This window comes from Dasypus novemcinctus, chromosome 16 (assembly GCF_030445035.2).
Source record: "Dasypus novemcinctus isolate mDasNov1 chromosome 16, mDasNov1.1.hap2, whole genome shotgun sequence".
NCBI lineage: Eukaryota > Metazoa > Chordata > Mammalia > Cingulata > Dasypodidae > Dasypus > Dasypus novemcinctus.
Window position 1 is genome coordinate 63231144 of NC_080688.1, and position 24734 is coordinate 63255877.

Below are 24734 nucleotides of genomic sequence, written 5' to 3' on the forward strand. Positions count from 1 at the left end.
GACAAGGTGGGCAGGTAGTGCAGTTGGAAGGTTGCTATTGGGCACATCCACATATGCCTCAAGAAATGTCCCTCTTAAAATGTGCCATACTGTTTGTTTACCTCAAATTAAGTGGTTAGAATAATTTCCTCCAAGGTTTTTGTTCCTCCCTCTAGGGTGATGAATGACAGTTGCCAAAATCTTCCCAAGATCTGTCAGCAGAGGCCAAGGTCCAAGACCACAGCGAGGAAGACAGGGGACAGCAAACCTCTCAATAAAGAGAGTCCCAAACAGGTCAGGATGGCCTTGCTTGGTGTTAGTACTGTCACCCTTGACTTAAAGATTGAGAAATTGCCCGAAGAAAAAAGTCACAATTACTCCATTTTTGAGGACCTATGCTTTTTAAATTGCTGTGTGATTTTAAAATGTAGTTTTTCTCCCAATATACTAGACTAAAACTGGGCCAAACCCTAGGTTTCTTAATGTTTCTTAATTTAAATGGGAGGCCTCCTTCCTTCTCCCAGTCTCTCCCCTGGTCTGAGTTCTAGGTGACCAGCCCTTGAGCAGTAGGGCCATTTGACTGTCAGTGTCATTGGCTGGTTTTCCTGCTCAAAGCATATTCCTGGGTTCCTAAGTGGAAGCCAAAGACAGTCTCGGGGGTGGCTGGGTCTCAGAGTCTCCCATGGAGTGTCTCCAGATCACACATGGCTGCTAACAACCCCAGAGCTCCACGTTGGAATTTCTGGGGCAGTTGCTGTGTCTGCTGTAGAATGGCACAAGAGGAGAGAGCCTGGCAGTTGGATGAAATCGAAGGCTTCGGGCTCAGGAGATGTATGTCTAGAAGCTCCTTGCTTAGGGTAAGACATGCTAGGTTTCACAGGAAAGAGGACCAGTGGAAACGGAAAAGGAACGGAAAGAGGTAATGTCAGGATAGGAAGGAATAATCATGAAGCTCAACTGGTCAGAAGAAATCCCTCACCCTCAAGAAGTGTCTGTCATCTGGCCCATGGTACTCTGAATCAAGGGTAAGGGAGGTGGAAGTGGGGCTGGATGAAACCTACAAGAGGCTGGTTGACTTTACTGCATCTCCAGGCTCAGCTACCTCTGGCCATAAACATCTCTGGTCCCAGGAGAAAAGAAGCCAATGAAAGGGGTGGGTTGAGAAACAACTGTTTCCTCCATTGGAAAAGCCTCTCAGAGCATGTGGCCTGGTGGGCACGAGTCAGTGGTGTCTTCTCAGTCCTTCAAGGATAGCTCCATCTATGTGGCACAGGCATGTAGTTCATTCATCTTGTTGGGTTCAGCATGAAAGTGGCCAGATGACATACAGGGTTCCCCATTCATAGAATTGATACCCAGGTTTAATTTTTGGGTGATGGAGTAGGCACTTTCAGTCAGCATTTCTCAGTTGCTTTCACAGTTGACTTCTCACTGTTTGCTCTTTCTTCAGGAAATTGTCAATAACATTCATATGGAGAATGCTGATTTTGGCTTAAACATTTCAGGATTCAACAGAGGCAGTGGAGAAGAAAATGCTCAGCCTCGAAGAGTGAGTGGGACTTGTGAACCTAACACTGAAAAAGGGGAGATTCTCTTTTCTTTAAAAAAAAAATGTAAATAGAAAATGTTATTTTAGTCAAACAGGAAAGTTAAAATGTGGTGATCAAAAGTTGGCTGTCAGGTAAACTGGGAAAAGCATTAGGTAAGGATCAGAACCCTCAGGTTCTGGTCTGGAATCTTCTTTTTCCTGCATGAATGGTCTTGGATGAACTACTCCATCTCTATGGGGCTCAGTTTCCTCATTTGTAAGTTGAGGGGATTCAAAGAGATGACTTCTAAGGATCCTTTCGGCTTAAAAATTCTGTGATTTAAGTGCTGGACATTGGTGTGACTCTTCTGCATTGTTGAATGAGTCAGGTCCTCGAGTTCATTCTGTTCTGCCTTGCCGTGGTAGTTGGCTGGTGGTGTGACCTTCCTCTTTGGAGGGATGACTCCAGGTTGCAATGAAATAGTTTCTCACACAGAAAAAACCCAGATTGGGTGGATGTAGATAAAAGGTAGGTTAAAACATGTCATTTGTTGATGGAAAGCAGCATCAATGCCAACATGTTTCTCTTGATTGTAACCTCTGGAGTTGTGTTTCTTTGGGAGACTTCTTTATTTCTTCAAGTTCTCAACTGCAGACTGCTGACTTGGCTCTGGCCAGCTCTTCTCCACCCAACCAGAGTCTGTGCATGTGAAGGGGAAGCTGGGGGCATTTCCCAGAAATTAAGGGAGCTGCCTTAATGCCTGAACTGGCTCCCTTTAAGGGCCTCAATTTTATTGGTAATTGCTGGAGATGAAACCATTTGAATCAATGCCTTTCATGGAAAAATACTTCCTTGTTCATCTTTTTGACTCATTGTGGGTTTTTGTTTGTTTGTTTGGTTGGTTTTGTTCAGTTTTTTTAACTTATATTTGCATTTATTGTATGCTGAAGTTATTCCCAAGTCTTAAGTTTTTGTTTCTTCAGTTTCTTCTGGGATATCTTTTTCTTCTGTGCAACCTCCTCTTCTGGTTTAGGAACAATTTGTTCTTTTTCAGTAAGGATCATCTCAATGTGGAGGGGGAGCTGATGTGTGCATTAATCTAACCATGGGCTCTGTAAGTACACCGCCGCATCTTGGGGTCTTTGTTCATCTGGATGTGCTCAATGACCAGAGAATCTACATCTAAACCCTTAAGTTCAACATCACTCTCTGCATTTTTAATCATGTGCAACAAAAATTCAGCACTCTTTTTGGGCCACTGACCCTGTGTCCAGCCCCACTGTTTGGCCTGGGCATACCTGCCACCATTGTAATGATAGATTGGCACGCATTACTTCTGTAAAATGACGTCTTTCAGATACTTGGTGGCTTTTCGCATATGCATACCCTTGATGGCCTGGGCAGTTTCTCAGGTATTCTTAAAGTGAACATGAAGATTTTGAGCCTCTTGGTTTGCATGATTTTCTGGGGTTTTCTGGGTCAAGAGAATAATGAACCATTTTCAGAGACTTCAGGCAACTTACAAGAAGAGCTGACTCATTGTGTTTTCAGTCACCTTTGTGCCTAGCAATTTTATTTTATTTTTTTAAAGATTTATTTTTTATTTATTCCCCTCCCCCCCCCAGTTGTCTGCTTTCTGTGTCCATTTGCTGTGTGTCCTTCTGTGTCCACTTGGATTCTTGTTAGCGGCACCGGGAATCTGTGTTTCTTTTTGTTGCGTCATCTTGCTGCGTCACTTCTCCGTGTGTGCAGAGCCACTCCTGGGCAGGCTGTACTTTTTTTACTCGGGTGGCTCTCCTTATGGGGCGCATTCTTTGCATGTGGGGCTCCCCTACACGGGGGACACCCCTGTGTGGCACAGCACTCCTTGCATGCAGCAGCACTGTGTGAGGGCCAGCTCATCACATGGGTCAGGAGGACGTGGATTTGAACCTTGGACCTCCCATGTGGTAGGTGGATGCTCTATCAGTTGAGCCAAATCCGCTTCCCTGTGCCTAGCAATTTTGTGGCATTGCGTTCTCTCCTGAATGCCTCACATTGATATGAAGAGATGTTTTTGATTGGGTCAAAAGCAAGGGACTATTTGACCAGCATTTAACCTTTGAAAGACTCTGGCTATAAAGCCTCTCTCCAGTTGAAATGTCCTCAGGATAAAATATACATGATTTTCTCCCTAGCTGTTTTAAATGTTCATAGGCTGAATGGGGGTGTATGGCCAGAGGCTGATCTCCAAAATAGGGTTTCCCATTGTCATGTCAGGGACCCCAGCTTCAGAATTCCTACCCCCCCACACACACACAAATTGAGATGCCTTATTGCTAAGGGCATGGGCTTTGGCTTCAACCTGGGCTCAGAGGACTCCCAGCCAGGTGATCTCAGGCAAGTTGCTGAATCTCTCCAAGCCCTATCTCTCTCATCTGTAAAATGGAAATAATCATAATGCCCATTGTAAATGGCATAATGAATGGACAGTCTGAGAACAGTGCCTAGTATATAATAAATATTCAAAAAAATCCTGGTTTTTATTAGTGATATTTGCTTTTTGCATGCACACCTGCATTATCCTACTTGCCTCTAGGGAAGATGAGGGGCAATGAAAGGACTGTGGGTTTGGAAGACAAATTATCTGGGTTTGAATCCTTTAGGCACTTGTCAGCTGTGTAGCCCTAGGCAAATCACTTAATGTCTCTGGGCCTTCCTTCCCTGTTTATGAAATGTCCTAGCAGAGGTGCTGTATGAATTAGAAATGACCCTCACCAGGCACCCTGCCCACCTGTTCTGTGCCAGGCACACTGCTAAGCGGGGAACGTACGTTACAGTCAGTCCAGAGGAACTGATGTTACTCTTGTGTCTGTTTTGAAATGATGGGCCAGTTAGGGAAGATAGACATGGAAGGAAGCATTTGAAAATGCCTGTTATTCATTATTGAAATCACCTTTATTCTGAAGAAGTGACTTACAAAATAGGGTGATTTTTTCTTTTCTAAAGTGCCCCAACTTGAGGAAATCAGTTGTTCAGTATTGGTGCATTTCTTTTTAAGAGCTTACCTTTAGTTTGCCCTCTATATCAAGGTCCATAAATTGACCTAATGAAGCCAAGCTGTTACCGTAGTTTCCGCTCATATTTTGGTGGCATAAATAACCATTACTCCCTTTCAGGGCCAAATCATTGACTTCCGAGGGCTGCTCACAGATGCTATCAAAGGAGCAAGTAGCGAACTAGCCTTGAACAGCTCCGACTGCAACCCAGACCCCTCTGTAAGTGGCTGAGATGTGATATTCATCTTCCCAACTGTCAAATTCCAGATGAACTTTAGAAATATAATTTTGAGTACAGTGAAACCTTGAGATCAAGTCAGAGGTCCTAGCAACCTGCCACCATTTGTTTTATCGAGATCTGTGCTCTGTTTTTCTTTCTAAATTATGAGGCAATATTATAATATGAGGCTTTTTGGTTCCTATCAACAGGAACGATTGCTGAAACCTCTGAGTGCATTTATTGGCATGAACAGTGAGATGCGAGAATTGGCAGCCGTGGTGAGCCGGGTAAGATCTGATATTCAATTCACAAATTTACGGAGGCGGATCGGGGCTCCTGGAGCACTGTGGGCTGCTTCTTTTATTAATAACAATAAATATGATCATTTATTTATAAAGTGCCCCCACTTGCGAAGGCACTCATATTGTTTAGAGGCACAATAATGCATGATAAATAAATTATAGAATCATAAAATTACAATATAAAAAGCCCACCATCTCACTACAGAGGCCAAGAAAATCAAGAGGAAAAAAGACTTAGAAAGGAAGGGACAGGTGAAAGGTTTCCTAGCAGGGAAAAAAGCCTCGTTGATAGGGACAGCGTATGATTGGGTCTCATCCAAAGGTCAAAGCCTAGAAACAGAGCTGTCAGGAGTCTGATGACTTCATAATTGAAAATTTACATGAAAATCAAGATTAGTTGGAAAGATTTTACCATCCAGACTAACGATTTTTTCAAGTTTGCGCCACAGAATCTAAAGGCAGTGAAGCTTAATGGTTAAGGACACAGGGTTCCAGATTCGTCCAGTGGATTTGATTTCCAGCTCCTCTTTCTAGCCGTGTGACTCTGGGCAGATTACTTGGGAAAAGAATTGATTCCTGGCTTATAGGATTCTTTTCTAATTTCCAGTGATCTCCTGTTTAATGAAAGACTGAAACCAAGGCAGGCTCAGAGAGATGTTTAAAATGATCTGAAAAATGCCCAGCTGCTCTGGGCTCCTCTGCTCTCTGCTCAGTTCAGCACCCATTTTGTGGTGGGCCTGTGCTGGGGCTGGCTACCCCCAGGGGAGCTCATCAGGCAAGGTGACTGCCCAGAGGCAGTCCTCGCCCCTCAGGCAAGGCACACTTTGAGAGCATAAAGGAGGGGAAAAGGGTAGAGAAGAGGATACACAGAAGAGACAGCCAGAGAAGAGAGGAAGAGGGAGGGTGGAAGGTGTTCTGGGAAAGATGTGCGTGTGAAATAGTATAGCTTGAGTGGGTTTCTGGTGGACAGAGTGTGAAGCAGGGAGTGATGGGAAATGAATGTGGAGAGAGGGACAGGGATTCCTGAGTGAAGTTCCGTGAGCAGGACCCAGGGCTGGGAATCAGCCAGTAGGAGATGGGGAATCTTTGAAAGGTGTCCATCAGGGGAAAGGAATAATTAACTGTGCTTTTTAAGACAGCATGTTCTAAGGACAATGTGTGTGTGTGAGTGGGGGTGTGGGGGGGTGGAAATAAAAAAATGGAGATGAGGAGACCAGATATGAGTATTACAAGCAAAAGTGAATGAGGGATGGAGCCAGGCTGTGGTAACTGGGATGCAAAAGGGAGCAGAGAAACACATTTTTCACACCCACAAACATCTGTAGTTTCATTATCATTTTTAAAAAGGCTAATATGATCAGTGATGGTAGAATCATAGAGTGAAAATGGCCCGCAATGATTCCATTTAGAATTCTTTCTAGAAATACCCTGGGAGTTAGTCATCCAGACTCTGCTTGAATGCTTCCAGTGATGGGGAGCTCACCATCTCTCAAGGCAGTCCTGCTGAGTTCTGACTGATAACTTTGATTGATATAAGATGGAACTTTATATTGGGAAATTAAACACAACCATATGGAACTTAATCTCATCTGTAGAGAAGGGGAAGAAATACTGCCGTTATCTACGGATGCCTTGAATTTCAAGGCAGATGCACCCCCATTATGACTGACGCTTTCCCTAAGAAAGAGCCATAATAAGGATGTGAGTTGCTATGGGCTAGTGTACAGATCCAGGCTTTAAAGACAGGGTGAACTCTCCCAAGATTTTGGAAGGCTGAGTCCTTTCACTGCTCCCATTTAGTAAATTGTTATCCATGACCCAAATCACTTGTATGAATAGTTGCTCTAATAAACAGTGACTGGGTGGATGGGAAACAGGTGGGAGCAAAGAAGCTCACCAGCATTTTAAAGATATATAGTAACTATTTTTATATTTTTGAACAATCTGCAGGTATACCAACTAAAAAATTAAATAAATAAAAAATAGTTTCCAGATTGTTCTGTAGTCACTCAGAATGTCTTTGGATATAAGGGTTTTTTTTAACTCCTTTTTGGATGTAACACTCTAGATATCCAGTTTTCCTGAAACAGCTTCCACCTAGAAAGGGCCCTGAGTGACTGTTCTGAGGCATCTTGTGAAATTGAAGTTTAGAAACTGTAAATTAGTTATCAGTAAAAGTTACCTTAATTGATTACCCTAGATGGTTGCTGTACTACAAGAGGGGAAAACTGCACTTTTGCTCAGCTGTCGGCTTCTTGAATTTTGTAGAAGCAATTGTGCCTGATAGAAGTAGGGAACAATCACTAGGGAAAAAGAGAAATTGGTTTCAGAGGAGCATTATCTCTTTTTATGCAACAAATTAAGAAAGTGTTTGTGAGATCAAGGAGCAAGAGAGAGGCCAGGCACTGGCTAGGAACTATGTTTCACGGTAAAAGCTAATGTAATTTGAAGGCATATTCTGTAGCTTTTTTGATTTTGGTCATAAATCAGCATGGCTTGCTATTATCTGAAGACAGGTAGTCCATCATTAGGTTTTTTCCCCTGGTCTAAAAGTACCATATTCTATCATCAGTAGTTTCTTCAGGAAAGATCTTTGAATATTTTCATGATATCCTTTCGGTGAATTAACCCCAAATGACAATGTGTATATATACATATATAAATATGAAAAGTTTTTAGCACCAGCCCTTTATGTCCTAGTATAAGTCAAGTACTCTGCCACTCCTGTGTTTGTTACAGCTGTAGAAGAAAACATTAATTTTAACAAAATGATCAAATGTGCATTGCAGGACATTTATCTCCATAATCCAAACATAAAGTGGAATGACATTATTGGACTTGATGCAGCCAAGCAGTTAGTCAAAGAAGCTGTTGTGTATCCTATAAGGGTAAGGATGGGAAGCCTCTTGGGGGTTATTTCTGTTCAGTATCCATTGGACAAGCTGGATGTCATAGATCCATCAGGAAGAGAAGGACAGGATGATTTTCTGTCCACACGGTAACTTGTTGCCTGTGTCACAGCACTTTTTCAGCACAGGAGCACCATGGCCCAGTCCATCCTAGGCAATTTAAAATCACTTTACCTGTTGGTTCAAGGCAGGTGTCTGCTCTAAGTGATAATTTAAGACCTAAGACTCTGTCAGTTACTGTAGATTGGTTCAAATTAACCTGCTTTCCTAAAAATATACTTACTATAGTAGAAATGCTTCCCATAGGTGAGGGTCTCTTGCTTTGGTTCCTTAGACAGCCCCCTCCCTCCCCATCATCTGGAGACTCTGCTTTTGCCTGGTTATGAATCCTACCTGGTGCCTTCCAGGGCATTGGCCAGAAGAGCCAGCATGTTGCTCTCATTGCTTATTCCTGACAAGTCTCCGTGAGGAGTGACTCACTAAGTGGATAGAAAAACAAAAACAAAATTCTACATGTTTAGTTACAAATGTGGTGATGAAAAGTTCAATGTATCACTTAGCTTTTGCTGCATAACCGACCACCCCAAAATTTAGTGCCTTACAATAACAATCGTTAATTTGCTTGCTGTTTTGTGTGTAGGCAACTTGGGCTGGCATCAGTTGGACAGCCCATCTCTTCTCCACATGGTACTGGCTGGGTTCACTCACATGCCTGGGGCATCAGCCAGGATGGCTGGAAAATCTGGGATAAGACAGGACAGCTGAAGTCTCTACCCTGTGGCCTCACCCCCTAGCAGGCAAGCCCAGGCCTGTAGGCAGAAGGATACCCAGAATGAAGCAAGGAAGGGCAAGTCCCAATACATAAGCATTTTTCAAGAACCTTCCTCTACTTCTTACATTTGATAGTTGTCTGTTTTTAAATCTCCTTTTATATTTGCTAATGTGTCATCGCCAAAGCAAGTCACCTAGTCAAATCCAGCTTAAACTGGTGGAGAAATAGACTCCATTTCTTGAAGGGAAGAGTTACAAATTTGTGGCTGTTTTCTGTAATCTCACGCAGTCTGGAATACAATTTTATTTTATTGAATAGCCTATTTATTTTTACTACTGAGCCCATGCATTTGATCACTTCTGTATTAAGAAGACAAAATTAGTAAATTTGGATCCCCACACACACCCCTTTCTCCTTGCAGATAGGGAAGTAAGAAATATGATGATGTTCAGAATTAGTAGAAGTTTATTCTCCATTTTCTCTAAGTGGATGTAGAGATTTTCAGAAAGGATAGAACATCTCCTAAACTCTGGATGCACTGCCTCTGGAATTGCACACTGCACTGCGATGGTGTTGAGTTTTTGACATTAGCACCAATAGGAAACTAATAGCTGGTTACCATGATTTTTTTCTTCTCTGTTCTTTACCAACCCTTCCCCCCACCCCCACCCTTACCCCTACCCCTAGATGGTTCAAATTTGAAGTAAAAGGAGAGACTAACTGTAGTTCCTGCCTACCTGTTTGGAGTCAGCGTCTTATGCATTTGCCCCTGAATGTTCTCAACTTCTAAAATAAACTTCATCATAGCTTTGTGCTTTATTCACATGCGCTCTTATTGGCCTGGCGTTTCCCTTCAAGTTGGTGCCTGCTCTACAACATACAAAAGGTTGTCAGATGCTCTGCAAAGAGAGCTCTGAGGGAAATGATGTTACACACATAATAACTATTACAACCAAGAGAGAAAGTACCTACTACATATGCCTTTTTCTCCTTAAAAATGTGCTCTTTTGAAAGCACAAAACTTTAGCTAGGGATTCTTATCAAGTGTGAAAGTAAAATTGGGAAAAATCAGATGTGCACAGAAGCAGTCACCCTTAAACAAAAGAAGGAAGCCTCGACTCCTAGGGTTGTGTGCTTCTCACTCGAGCTGTGCTAGCTTGCTCGGGCTGAGGGGGGGGAGCTGGTGCCCTGATACCGAACCTCAGCGCTGTTCCTTGTTTCCATAGTACCCACAGCTGTTCACAGGAATTCTGTCGCCCTGGAAAGGACTACTGCTTTACGGCCCTCCAGGTAAGCACGCCTTCCTATTCTGGTCTTGGTGTTAAGTTTGTGTGCAGAAGATGAATTGCCCCATCTGGCCTCTCTGCAGGACTGGGGCACATGAGAGCTAAGTCACCACTCCCTGTACCCATGAAACTGACTTCTGTCTGTAAGCAGAGGAATGGAAATTAATTGCCTGCTCATGTTTTATCCACATGTGTCTCTAGGTACAGGAAAGACTTTACTGGCCAAAGCTGTGGCCAGTGAATGCAAAACAACCTTCTTTAACATTTCTGCATCCACCATTGTCAGCAAATGGAGAGGGGATTCAGAAAAACTTGTTCGGGTAGGAATTCTTGATTTCGGTTTTAAAAAATAAGTTTTAGCAGAAGACAGTGGTACCTAATGATGTTATAGCTTATTTTATTTAAATGGTCGGTATGTTAGATTTCATCCTGGACTACAATTACCAAAAACCTGGGAAATGGATTGACCATTATATGTTGATATTAACTATGCACCCATTAGCAAAATGATCTCCCATCCTTTGGGGATTGACCAACAGCCCTTTTTTGATTCATGTAATTCAGGAATGAAAGGTGGAAAAAAAATGTCTCTGAATAGCCTCTTCTTTTCTTTACTCAAGAAGCATTTACTATTAAGCATGTGCAGTGAACATTTCTTGAGGGGCTACCATTTGCTAGGCCCTATACTGGGTACTTTAAGGAAGAATCAAGAAACTTAAAAACTTAATTATTCTTTCAAATGCCCTGAGCAACCTTTCCTCCACAGTTACCATCTTTATGGTTTTTAAAATTTTTTGCCTACCTTAAGAGATTGTTTCCATTTTTACAATATCTCATTCATAGTCTATGATATATTGTACCTTATAAAATTTCACTTTATCTTCCAGTTGCCTTAGGAGAACACCTGTTTATGATTTATACTTCCATGTAAGGTGGATCCGTCTCAGAAGTCCTGTTAAACTCTGTACTCTGTAGGATGACTGATAAATCATCAATACTAAGTGAATATAAAATATTATATATTTTCTGAAAAGAAACCACTCTGAAGTATTATGCTTAATGTGACATTCCCTTGGATGACTCATTTTCAAAAGATTATAGCTTATTTGGAAGACTTGTAATAAAATATTTTAAGGGATTGATTAATCTAAAATAACCTATTATTTATTACTTTGATATTTCAAATGTCTCTTAAAACTCTTATCTCCCTTCAAGATTCAGGGAAATCTATGTTGACATCTTCTATTACTTCATTTTTTATCTGAAGTCTAATTTAGTGCCAGGACCAAAAGATGGGGCTTAAATTTAGCTGCTCCTAAATGTGCAACTTCCGTATGCTTCTAGTTAGCTGGGATTCAATGAGCTGAAATCCAACTAACTAGAATCCTTGTCAGTCTGCAGACTTTTTCTTAACATCCATTTCTGTGTGCTGAATAACAACAAAACTCCTAGAAGATACCTCCAGAATCTGTTTAGATTTATATCCTGTCATGAAAATTGATGTTTGGAACTAGGAGCACTGCAAGGTGCTCAAAGAAAGATTACATTATATTCCTCAGACTGGACTTACCTAGGAGGAAGAACAAATTCAGAGATTTTATGAATATTTTAAACAAAGGTTAAAACTAAATGCATTTTTTAAATTTGACATTGAATAGCCAGAAAATTCAATTAACAAGAATTCTCCATCCTGTGAGCATTTTATTTAACTTAACATTTTCTCTGCTCCAGTATTATTTTGTTAGAATTCTGAGAGTGAGGATATCGTTCCTCCCCCAGTTTCTCCCCTTCCTTTATCCTATGTTTTTAAAAGTAAGCAGCAAAAGAAAAAAAAATAGATAAGTGGGACCTTGTCAAAATTTAAAACTTTTGTACATCAAAGGGTTCTATCACAAAAGTGAAAAGACAACCTACACAGTAGAAGAAAATATTTGGAAACCACATATCTGATAAGGTTTACTATCTAGAATATGTAAAGAAATTCTTCAAAGCCACAACAAAAAGACAAACAACTCAATTTTTAAAATGGACAAAATGCTTGAATAGACATTTCTCCAAAGAAGATATACAATTGGGCAAAAGATGAAAAGATACTCAATATCATTAGCTATTAGGGAAATGCAAATCAAAATCATAATGAGATACCATTTCATATGCACTAGAATGGCTACTATTTTTAAAAAAAAGAGGAAAATTGCAAGTGTTGGAGAAGGATGTGGAGAAACAGGAACACTCATTCATTGTTGATGGTAATGCAAAATAATAGAACCACTGTGGAAATAAAAGTTTGGTGGTTTCTCAGAAAGTTAAGTATAAAAGTACCATATTACCCAGCAATCTCACTTCTAAGTATATACCTAAAAAGAACTGAAAGCAGGGACTTGAACAAATATTTGCACACTGATGCTCATAGTGGCATTATTCACAATTGCCAAAAGATGGATGCAACCCAAGTGTCCATCAACCAATGAATGGATAAATGAAATGTGGTATGTACATACAATGGGATTTTTTTTTAGCCATAAAATAGAATGAAGTTCTGATCCATGCTACAACATGGATGAACCTTGAAGACATCAAATTGAGTGAAATAGACAGATACAGGCAAACAAGGGCAAATATTGTATAATATTACTGATATGAAATAATTAGAATCAGCAAATTGAGCCTGGAACTAGAGTATAGGTTACTGGGGGCTTTGGTAGAGGTAGGGAATGGGGAGTTAATGCTTAAATTGTACTTAGTATCTGTTTGGGTTGATAGAAAAGTTTTGGAAATGGATGGTGGTGATGGGAGCACAACACTGTGACCGTAATTAACAGCACTGAACTGTATGCTTGAATGCGGTTAAAAGGGGAAATATAAGGTTGTACATATTTCACTAGAATAAAAATTTAAAAATAAAACAAAAGGCATAGGACTGTGCAACATGGGGAATCCTAATGTAAATGATGGACTATAGTTAACAGTACAATTACAAAAAGCCTCCTTCGTGAATTCTAACAAATGTACCACATGAATGCAAGGTCTTAGTAATAGGATAATATATGGGAACTCTGTATTTTATGCATGATTTATCTGTAAATCAACAATTTCCCTAATTTAAAAAAATGTAACTGGCTTCTAAAAAATTGAAGTAGTACAAAAGGGTTTACAGACCCCTGAGCCCTCTCCCCAGAAGCAATAAAAATAGTTGCTGGAGTGGACTTTCAGAGCATTCATAAATCTGTGTTTATATCAACATCAACAAATTTCTCTCTCTCTCCCTTCCTTTTTAAGTAAAGTGGGCACCTAACACATATACCCTTCTGTACCTTGTTTGTCCCCACTTAACTATATCACTTGGATCTTGCTCCACACCATTATAGGTAGGCTGAACATGTTCTTTTATATGTATACATGGGCATTTTATTTATGGTTGCACCAAAATGTATTTAACCAGTCTTTTCTTTTTTTATTAGAGAAGTTATAAGCCTTATGGAAAAACTCATGCATCGAGTACAGCATTCTTCCCATGTCCCCCTCATCATTAACGCCGTGCGTTGGTGTTAACGAGTCTTTTCTTGTCAGACATGTTGGTTGTTTCCAGTCTCTTGCTATTATGAGCAAGGCTACAGTGAACAGTCTTATTATGCATAGTGTCTGCATACGCATTAATATAGGGTAATAGGTAATGGTCAGGTCAGAGGGAACGAACCTCATCGATGGGCAAATTTCCTCCCAGTGTTGTACCAGTTTATTCCGCTGTCCATGGTATGTGTGTCCCTTGTCTATATGATGGCCAATACTGTGGATTACCAAGGTTTTTAAAAAAATGATTGCTGATCTGATAGTGAAAAGTAAAATTTTACTGCTCAAATGCACATTTCTTTAATTCTGCATGAATTTGAGTGTGTTTTTTTATAGGTTTAGAAGACACTTGTGTTTCTTTTTTTCAGTGAAATTCATTTTTATTTGGATATTTTAAGAAAAACAATTCAACAAGAAAACATAACCTCTGCTAACTTTGAAGGATCTCATCTTATATCCTTTTTCTTATTTTCTGAGCACTTGCAATCACTGTAAGGGAAGCTCCTTACCTGGAAAATCGTGGTCATGCTGTCGAGTCCCTTCTGTGAAACTTTCAGATAAACAAAGTCCTTCAGGGCCTTCCCCTAAACCAGAGAACCTTTTCTATCGTGTTTGTCTTTCTCTTCCAGTTAAAGAGTTATTTATAGGGAACCCTTGGGTTATGTTCCTTCCTTCCCTCCTAATGATCCTGCCTTTTAGGAACTGATGCTATTGAATAGTTGAGTGGTCTCTTTAGCAAATGCATACACACCTGTTGATGAGTGCATCTTTCAACATCCCCCCTCCATTGTATGATTTAACTTCCTTCAAGTACTTTTGAACATTTTAGACTAATGCTTCCGGGAGCACTTACCCAGGATTCTCTTCCTTCTCTGGGAGTGGAAAGAGTGGTAAGGTGGGCAGTATGGAGACCTAAGCTCCAGGAGTGGTTCTCCTCCAGCCCAGGGGTTCTTAACCTTTTTGGTTCCACGTACCCCTTTGCCAGTCAGGTGAAAACCATGGACCCCTTACTAAGTCCACACTATACTGTGTATTATTTAATAAGTATATCACACCTGCACCAACACGTCCCCACAAGAATAGTATTTTTTTTTTTAATTCAAGCTCATTGACCCCTTGTTTGATTCTGTAGAGCCCCTCAGTCTCTCAGTACCTTAGTGAGCTCTTTGAAAATCATACACACATTGGGCCTAATGTTCCATTTTCCACTGGGTATTTTGCTGATGGAATCATCCTTAGCGGTGATCCTGTTTGGTTTTTCTTTTTGTGACAAGGAAGAAACCAACTTGCTTCTAATTAGGTGGCCTCCATTGTGTCTAAAAGGCATTTGCGGTGAGGGCTCCAGCCTCGACCCCGTTCTCTCAGTTCCCTAAACTGAGCCCGCTGTCCTGGGCTACTGAAACAGGAGTCTGCAGGAGGAAAGTGCTTGTGCCTGAGCCAGTGTGCCCCACATGCGTAAGCAGGGGAAGGGGAAGGATTTCCCACTGAGTAAGAGGAGACCCACAAGGGGTTGCCTGGGCCACTCTTGACCACCACAGTCTAGCTTTTTCTGAGCCCTTCCCTGCCTTTTTGTTCTGTGATGCTTTGCCAGTGCTAAGTGATACAGAAAAGAAATCCCGGAAGCCTATTAAAGAACCTCTATTCTTTTCCAAATCTCTGCTGCTTTCTCTGATCAACCAATGAAGAATTGTATATGGTGCTCAAGAGATCAGTTTTCAGAGTTAAAAAAAAAAAGGTTTGGGTTTTTTAATACTCTTTTCATCACCACCACATCTCCCTTTAGAGCTCTTTATTTTGTTTTTATATGTCTGTTCTTTTGTGTGTGGCTTTTCTGTTCTTGTTCAGTCTGTAATATTTCATTCTGGAATGAAACTTCTTGTTCAGTAGGGAATTGCCTTCATGTACCTGAGCCTACCAAACAGCAATGCTGGGATACTTTAGGGAACAGAGTAATTTGGGGAGCAGAAAGGGGCAAAGTTCTTCAGCTTTGTTACCCATGATTGGAACCCTGTCCTTTCCTTGCCATTCTTCCTTTTGAGAAAAACCCTCCTTGTGTCCATACAGGTTAAGGGAAAATCATCAAATCAATTTATGTATTCCTAGGGTTTTGTGCTCACATGAACATGCTATTGGCAGGATGTGTCAATGGTTAACTGCCTGTCTCGAAGCTTGGGAAGTGAGTTTTATCTTAAGCTTTCCCATCTATGATTAGTAACCTTGAACTAACAGTTGCTCTCTCAATCTAATTTTATCAAGTGATAAATGGAAATAATTGGCGCATCCAGCCCCATGGGGTGGTGCTAGGGAGAAATAATTGTAATGGTTATAAAGTTATTGTGAAATAACAGAGCACAATGCTAAGCTTTTAATCTCTGTGAGCATTTGAGGACTTTAACGTAAGTGTGTGAACCTGAACATGTGGTTGTTTTCTCCCCATCCAGGTTTTATTTGAACTTGCCCGCTATCATTCCCCCTCCACAATTTTCCTGGACGAGCTGGAGTCGGTGATGAGTCAGAGAGGCACGGCTCCTGGGTAACAGAAAGGGTTTTTTGGTCATCCTTTCTCCCCTCTTGCAAGTATGTGTGATGGTCGGAAGCCCATCGATGTTTACCAGAAGAATAAGCCTATTAATAAGCCCACAAATTTTCTGCAGACACATGGAAAGGTCTTTAAATTAGATCCTGTTAACTGAATAGCTGATTGAAGTAGTTTTTATGACCGGAGGAAATGTCATCCACCCTCCCCCTTCCCCACAGAGTGGTTTTCAGACCTGAACACCACCCAGCCCCAGGATCCCAGGCTGCCCTAATGCTCCTGCTGGCTCACAGCAGCCACCTGCGACCGCTTCCTCTGGAGGCACTGCACTTCACTCCCGTGCGGCAGTCCTTGACTGTGAGTGAGGCCAGCCAGGCCACTGCCATCTCGGTGACATGGGGCTGTGGCTCAGCACGTTGGATTTCAAATACGTCACATGTGTTATCTCTAAAGATTAAGTGTCTGCTAACGTCCCCAGCAGGAAAGAACACTTCTCAGACTGAAATGAGTCTTCTGTTTGTGCTTCTGACTGGCCAGCTGTGGGTTTTTGTTGCTGTTTGTTTGCTTGTTTTTAAGAAGAGCTTTCTATCTTGATCAGAGGAATTTTTCTTGAAAATTCACTAAACTTGGCATCCCTGGCTTGAAAAACAGATGGCGGAGACCTCTCAGCACAGCTGCGTTTACTAATGGCCTCTAATGGCTGGTCATCAAGGCAGCACTAATAGTAATAAAAGCAAATAATTAGCTGGTTGGAAGAATAACTGGGATATGATTTATGAAAATTTTCTCACTGAAAACCACTTTCCCAGCAGGGAAAAACCACCATAAGGATGCACCCATGTAATATGGGATTCATGCAATCGACTGAAATGGGGTAATGTCCAGGGCTCACCTGGTGCTTATCGGCCCCAGGCTAGGACACGAGGCCTTTCCATCCCCACATGTGCTACGGGGTGTGCCAGCTGGGAACCCACAAGACCCCACCAGTGACCATCCCCACTGCAAGGACCAGGCCCACCTTGCTTACCTTTCTGCAGTAACCTGTGCCTTGGTTCTTACCTTCACCTTGTGGCTCTCAAGCCCCAGGGTTTTCCTACAGCCTTGGTTGGGCACATTTCGAAACTTGGCATCTGTATCCTTTGGTGTGCTCCAGGTTTTGCACTGAATGTCAGTTTTCTTGTCTGGAACTTAAACTCTAAAACCAGAGTTTCCAAAGGGTCAGGGGATAAGGAGAGGTAACCTGAAGATGTCTTGGCACATACTATGTTTAAAGAATGATAATTATGGGCAAATGCCAAATAAATGTTTATACTATGTCTTATCTCTTAGGAAAAGGTAATTAGGTAATAAAGGACGTAGTTCCTGAAGGAAAAAACATGTGCATAATTTGGGTTGCCACAACACACATGCAGAGATAAGAAGTTGAATGTTGTGTTGTCCAAGAGAGGCATGTTTTGTCCTTTTAGCAGGATTTACACTGGTGAAGAGGCAGGAGAGTCCTGTGAATGTGGCCAGGAATTAGAGCCCTTTGGATTGTTCCAGTCCTCACCGTGAGCTCTTTCTTGGCTGTAAGGTCTTTGGTGCTGGTGGTGGAGGGCTTGGAGGACTGATTTGCACAAAACACTGCCTCTAATCTGTCTGAACAGAAAGCAGTTTCCATGTCATTATCTTGCCTCTTATTTGGAGAGAAGTAAACAGATTCAGTGTAGGTCACATATTGAGCGATTTCGATCCATAAATTATACTAACTGAGATACTATGTACATAAAAGTACTGTCATGCACCCTGTATTACTGAAAGAGATTATTCTCATTTATGCCTTTTTTTTTTTTTTTACAGGGGTAAATAATGCTGCGGTAGACCCAGCTAGGCTGTGGTTAATCTACCAGTAGCACTATTTACCCTTCAGTTATTTTCTAGGTCACTGCCCTCCTTTAAACCAAAGGATGAAACACCAGCATTATATTAGTTTACTTCCTTTCTATTACTTGCAATGTGAAAATAATACAAATTGCTCATTTCCTCTAACTCTAGTGCTAGTGACTTCTCAGAATGAGACCTGGAAGGGGATTGGCTGTGAGATGGGACCCTGCTCTGCAGTCACTGTGTCACTGCTGTGGGAGTGAAGGCCCTGCCACATGGGAGAGCCTCACATCCTCATTTCTCTGTAGGGGAGAGCATGAAGGAAGCCTTCGGATGAAGACAGAGTTGCTGGTGCAAATGGATGGGCTGGCTCGCTCGGAAGACCTTGTGTTTGTCTTAGCAGCTTCTAACCTGCCATGGTAAGAGTTGGAAAGGACATTTTGAATACGTTCTCATGAGCCACTGAGTAACAGAGGGAGAGTTTCTATTGAGCACTTCAGGCAAAGCCTATTCATTTGGTCCTGGCCCTGGAAGATTAATTTAAAGGCTTTACTGTTCAAGTCCCCAGTCCTTGTGATCTGTACTGTGAAAGAATCTGCCTTAGTAGAGAAAAAACAGGCCAGGGCTACCACTGACAATATTTCAGTTGGACATTTTGAATTTAAATTTGCGTTATTTACTATGTTTCAGCTAAGCACAGCTTTGGCATAGAACTGTAAAATACCTAAAATCTCCAGGACTCCAAGAATATTCCAGAAATAATATAGTTGGATTTTATCAGTATTAGAAATTAAACTTTTCATAGTTGAGAGGAAAATATTTTCTTTAATGTTGCACAGTAAATAGGAAGCTAAATAATCTCTAGTTGAAAATATAATCTACTCTTAGAGTCTTTTATTCAAATCATATCCCAGAGTGCTTTAAGAACAATTCTAGAAGTAGAGTTGGGAAATAAAAGATTTTGACTAGGGAAAAACAATATTTACTTGGGAAAGTATATCTTAAAAAATAATTATAATCCCTTTATAGTTCTAAGGATAATTTCACATACATTATTTCTTTTGAGCCATAAGTAAGACAGGAAACAGATAAAGGTAACCCTACTCTTCCCATTCCTAGAAGGGGCCTAAGTTCAAGAGAGGTTATTTAATCCAAAGGCAACAGCAAATTTGTAGCAGAGTTGGGGAAGGCACCCTTCTCCCTATCCCCCACCCCATCCATTTCTTTCTGCACATTCAAAGATGAAAGAGAAACTCTTTTGAGGTGATTGCTAGTCATCTGTGCTCCCAAACAAGTCATTAAAAAGAAATCATGGCATCCATGTGTAATCTGTTATTTTAAATATATTCAAAATTTCAATCTGACTACCCCTCCCCTCCTATATGTAAGACATTCTCTAATGTGCTAATCAGCATTTTGCATTTTGAAGATATAGTTATTTAGACGCAATATTAAAGTGGAGTTCAGAGAACCGTCATTTGAATGTGATGATGGAATCCTTTGGGAAAGGAATCTCAGTTCCTTCATTCTTTTGAAACAGCGTTGATCAGAACCACTTTACTCATCTTACAGGTTGACTGTAAGAGTCAGCTGGGGAGGGTGTGTGAAAACCATGAAGCTTTGTATGTGACTATGGCAAGGTCAGTGCCCCCAAGACACCTACATATTTTCTAGAGGAACAGGGTATAGTCCACTCTCAGTGAAGAGCTAGTCATTTTCTGATGATAGTATTGTGCTGCCTCGATTTCCTTAAGTTTTTGGTAAGCCAAAAATAAAAACGTTCAGAGAGGCCCAAACAAACAAATAGGCAACAAGCAAACAAAAATGAAAGCAGCTTAGAAGGGCTTTTCCAAAAGAATTCCTTTTTAATGTGTCAACTGGCAAACACATATGTGCTTTTGAGCTTGGATTCTTTTATATCACAGCTTGTATTATTACAATACACGTTGGAACTTTTATGGTCTAACCCACAGATCCTTGAGCATTGCTAAGATTTTAAACACCTTTAATTATGAAAGATTCTCAAGAAGAGAGAAAAGCACAATGAAGCCCTCATCTCCTAGTTTCAATAACTGCAACATCTTGCCTAATTTGTCATCCATTCCACCCCCTTTTATTTTTTTAAGATTTATTTTGTTTCTCTCCCCTTCCCCCTCCCCCCCCCCCCCGCCCCGGTCTGCTCTCTGTTTCCATTCACTCTATGTTCTTCTGCGTCCACTTAATTATCCGGCGGCACTAGGAAACTGCATCTTTTTTGTTGTGTCATCTTGCTGCATCAGCTCCCCATGTGTGTGGTACCACTCCTGGGCGGCCTGAGCTTTTTTCACGCAGGGCAGCTTTCCTTGCGGTGCGCCCTCCCTGCATGTGGGGCATGGGGCGTGGCACTCCTTGCGCACATCAGCACTGCACGTGGGCCAGCTCACTACACGAGTCAGGAGGCCCTGGGGATCGAACCCCAGACCCTCCAAATGGTAGACGAATGCTCTATCAGTTGAGCCATGTCCACTTCCCTTTCTGCAATATCTTAAAGCATATCTTAGACTACCACGTCATTTCTCACATATATGCCTCAGTATACATTTTTTTTAAAAGGGGACATTTTCTTAAATTTTTTTTTTGAAGATTTATTTATTTATTTATTTCTCTCCCCTTCTCCCCCCACCCTGGTTGTCGGTTGTCTGTTCTCTGTGTCTATTTGCTGCGTCTTCTTTGTCCGCTTGTGTTGTTGTCGGTGGCACGTGTTTCTTTTCGTTGCATCATCTTGTTGTGTCAGCTCTCCGTGTGTGCGGCGCCATTCCTGGGCAGGCTGCACTTTCTTTCGTGCTGGGCGGCTCTCCTTATGGGGTGCACTCCTTGTGCGTGGGGCTCCCCTATGTGGGGGACATCCTTGCGTGGCAGGGTACTCCTTGCGCACATCAGCACTGCACATGGGCCAGCTCCACATGGGTCAAGGAGGCCCAGGGTTTGAACTGCGGACCTCCCATGTGGTAGACGGACACCCTAACCACTGGGCCAAGTCCACCGTCTTTCTTAAATTATCACCAACAAAATTAACAGTAATTCCTTAATATCATCTAATACCTGATTCATATTCATATTTTCTGTATTTTACAACTGATTTATTGAATTGTTATCCAAACAAAGTTTGTACATTGTATGTGATTGTTCTTTTAATCTAGAACAGACTCCCTGCTCCCCTTCCCCCACACTTGCCATTGACTTGAAGAAGCTGGGAAGGCTGTCCTGTAGAATAAACTTTCTGGATTTGAATCATTGTGTCCTAATGGTAGGATTTACTTGTTTTTAACCCCTGTAACTGTTCTAGATTTAAAAATTAGCTTGATTAATCTAGGAGCCCTCTGTCTCTCTCTCTCTCTACACACACACACACACATGTATATTTGGCAAAAATGCTTCATTGGTGATATCAGGATTGATCGGAGGGTTCAGGTGTGTCAGCCTGGTCCCACAACTGTAAAATTCCCTTTCCATAGCTTCCATTGATAATCTTTGCATATCAGTTATTTCACTAGGGGTCCAATTCTATTATTCTCTCTGATTAATAGTTGGAATTATTCTCTATATTAGAACTTTCCCACATCCAATAGGTTTATTTGGTTACCTTGAAATATAGTTCATACTAGGAAAGCAGGATTATTTCTCTTTGATGTGTAGAGTCATGAGTTGCTGCCCTAGCAACCTCCCATGGTGACCAATGGGTTAGTCTGTCACACTCTCCTTTCTGTATCAGTATGACATTGTGGTTTGTTTGGTTCAACCCCATTAATTAAATTTTTAAAAAAACAAAACAACTTTATTGAGCTATAACTCACATACCACACAATTAACCCATTTAAAGTTTAAAATTCAATGGTTTTTAGTATATTCACAGTGTATATATTTAAGCAATTTTAGAACATTTTCATTACCACCCAAAAGAAATCCTATACCCATTTTCAGTCACCCCCAGTTTCTCTTCTCTACCCCCCAGCACTAGGCAACCACGAATCCACTTTCTCTCCCTGTTGATTTGCCTATTGGAGACATTTCATATAAATGGAATCATGTAACATATGACCTTTAATGTCTGGCTGCTTTCCACTTAGCATAATATTTTTAGGTTTCTCCCATGTCGTAGTAGATAGCAGTACTTCATTCCTATTTATTGCTGAATAGTACTGTGTTATGTAGATATACTACATTATTTATCTGTTCATCTATTGATGGACATTTGGATTCTTTTTCACTCTTTGGCTAGTATGAATAATGCTGCTCTGAATATTCATATATCAGTCTTTGTGTTTTTGTGTAGGCATATATTTTAGTTTCTCTTACATACATAGGAGTAGAATTGCTGGGTCATATGTTTCTCTATGTTTCACATTTTGAGGAAGTACCTAACTGCTTTCTATAGTGTTTATACCATTTTTATCTTTCCACTAGCAATGGGAGAGGTTTCCAATTTCTCCATATTCTCACCAACACTTTTTATTGCCTACCTTTTTAATTACAGACCTCCTAGGGGGTGAGAAGTGGTATCTCATTGTAATTTTGATTTCTATTTCCCAGATGACTAATGATATTGAGCATCTTTTCATTTGCTTATTGACCAATTCTTTTACCTTCTTTGGAGAAATGTCTTTTCAAATCCTTTGTCTATTTAAAAATTGTGTTATTTGTTTTGTTGTTGCTGTTGTTGAGTTATGAGTTACATATTCTTGATACAAGTCCTCAATCAGATATATGATTTATAAATAATTTCTCCCATTCTGTGGCCATTAGTTCTCGTTAGCTTTTTTGCTATTTTGCACAGGATGGCCCCAGCTGAATTTGTACATTCTGCCCCAGATCTGGAATCAGCCATACATTCATGGAGCCCTGGTTCCTTTAATGGAAAATGATATTTAGAGACCACAATTTCACAATTAGTAGTGTTCATTGTCACTGGATCATCATTGTTTCTAGGCCTTTTGTCTGGACAGAGTTAGGAAATGCATAGTTTTAAAAAGAGGAAACAAAAAATGAGCTCATACGAGTATTCCCATTCAAATGAAGGAGTATAAAGTTTTTACTTAAATTAACATATGCAATAGAAGGTAATATTCAGCTTTCTCCTACCATGTAAATATATTTTACATTTGTGTATATAACATAGCTTCTTAGTAATCATACCAATACTATCATAACAATAACATTTTGAATAAGGAAATGACACAGACCTGGCCTAAGATGGAGGAGTTAATGCAGAATTTGTCAACCTCAGCACTATTAACATTTTGGGCTGGATAATCCTTTGCTGTGGGGACTGTCTTACATTGTAGGTTGTTTGGCAGCAGCCTTGGCCTCTACCCACTAGATTCCTATAGCAGCCCCTACCCTCCAACCCTAGTAGTGACAACCAAAAATCTCTGCAGACACTGCCACAAATCCCTTGGGGGACAAAAATCACCTCCAGTTGAGGATCACTGGACTAATAGAAGGATCTGGCAGACCTTACACAAAGATAATCTGTCACATATTCCACAGCTGAACTCTCAAGATTTTTTTTAAGAACCCCATAAAATAACTGAATTTGGTTTTCTTACACCAAAGGTGCCATATTATATAAATTGTTTTGCATCTTCTTTATCTTCTCTTAACAAAATATCCTGGAGATCTTCCCAAATAAGTGTGTAAAGTTCATCTTCATTCCTATTACAGAGGCATAGAAATCCACTTTATGTGTATGGAATGGGCATTTGGGTTATTCCTACTGTTTCGCTATTAAAAATAATGCTACAAGTTCACAATATCTGTAACAAAAAATATATTTAAAAAAATAGTATGGATTGGGGGAAAATACACCAAATGTAAGATAAGGACTCTAGTTGTAATATTTCGACAATGCTCTTGCATAGTTTGTAACAAATGTTTCACACCAATACAAAGAGTTGGTGGAGGGGTGATGTATGAGCCCCCTGTGTGATACTATGTATGTATATTTTGTAAGTTCGCAATCTTTACTATACACTTATTGTTTTTGCGTGTTTATGTATGAATGATTTATATCAATAAAAATAAAAATAAATAATGCTACAGTGAGTAACAGTGTGCATGTGGCACTTGGTGTATTTGCCAATATATCTTTGAATTAGGTTCCAGGCAGTAGAATTACTGGGTTAAGCATTAATGTGCATGAAGTTGTTGTGGTAGAGATTGCCACTTGTCCCTCTATAAAGATGGTAGGTACCTTCATTTCCAGGGGCCTCCTAGTGAAGGCAAACTGGCCCATGCAGTGAGCTGACCCAAGAGGATAACTGGCCTGCAGAGGAGTGCTGGCCTGTGTGGTGTGCTGGCCTGTGCGGAAGTGCTGGCCCGCACAGAGTACTGGCCCATGCAGAGAGCTGGCACAGCAAGATGACACAACAAAAAAAGACACAGAAGAGAGACAATAAGAGATGCAGCAGACCAGGGAGCTGAGGTGGTCCAAGAGATTGAGCACCTCTCTCCCACTCCGGAAGGTCCCAGTATTAGTTCCCAGTGCTGACGGACGAGAAGACAAGACACAGAAGAAAGCACAGTGAATGAACACAGAAAGCAGACAGTGAGCACAAAAAAACGATGGTGGGGGGGGGGGATAATAAATAGATATATCTTTAAAAAAAAGACGGTAGGTACCATTTTGTATTTCCACTAGTGTCCTGCTTCCATTACTTACCATTATAGTGCAAATATTTCCAGTGTCATTAAA

General features: G+C 40.8%; 1 protein-coding gene across 5 annotated transcripts in view; it reads left to right on the top strand.

Moving 5' to 3' along the window:
• Positions 1-24734, top strand: part of KATNAL2 (katanin catalytic subunit A1 like 2) — a 150946-nt gene that overhangs the window by 70665 nt on the left and 55547 nt on the right. For 4 of the 5 annotated variants that reach the window (XM_023586400.3, XM_004484692.4, XM_023586397.2 and 1 more), the window contains 9 exons: positions 156-273; positions 1430-1528; positions 4667-4765; positions 4976-5053; positions 7858-7956; positions 9976-10039; positions 10237-10355; positions 16047-16138; positions 18313-18423. In XM_023586400.3, coding sequence (XP_023442168.1) covers positions 156-273; positions 1430-1528; positions 4667-4765; positions 4976-5053; positions 7858-7956; positions 9976-10039; positions 10237-10355; positions 16047-16138; positions 18313-18423 — 879 coding nt within the window. The remainder of the gene's footprint in view (positions 1-155; positions 274-1429; positions 1529-4666; positions 4766-4975; positions 5054-7857; positions 7957-9975; positions 10040-10236; positions 10356-16046; positions 16139-18312; positions 18424-24734) is intronic. The other variant, XM_023586401.2, reaches the window with a different exon arrangement.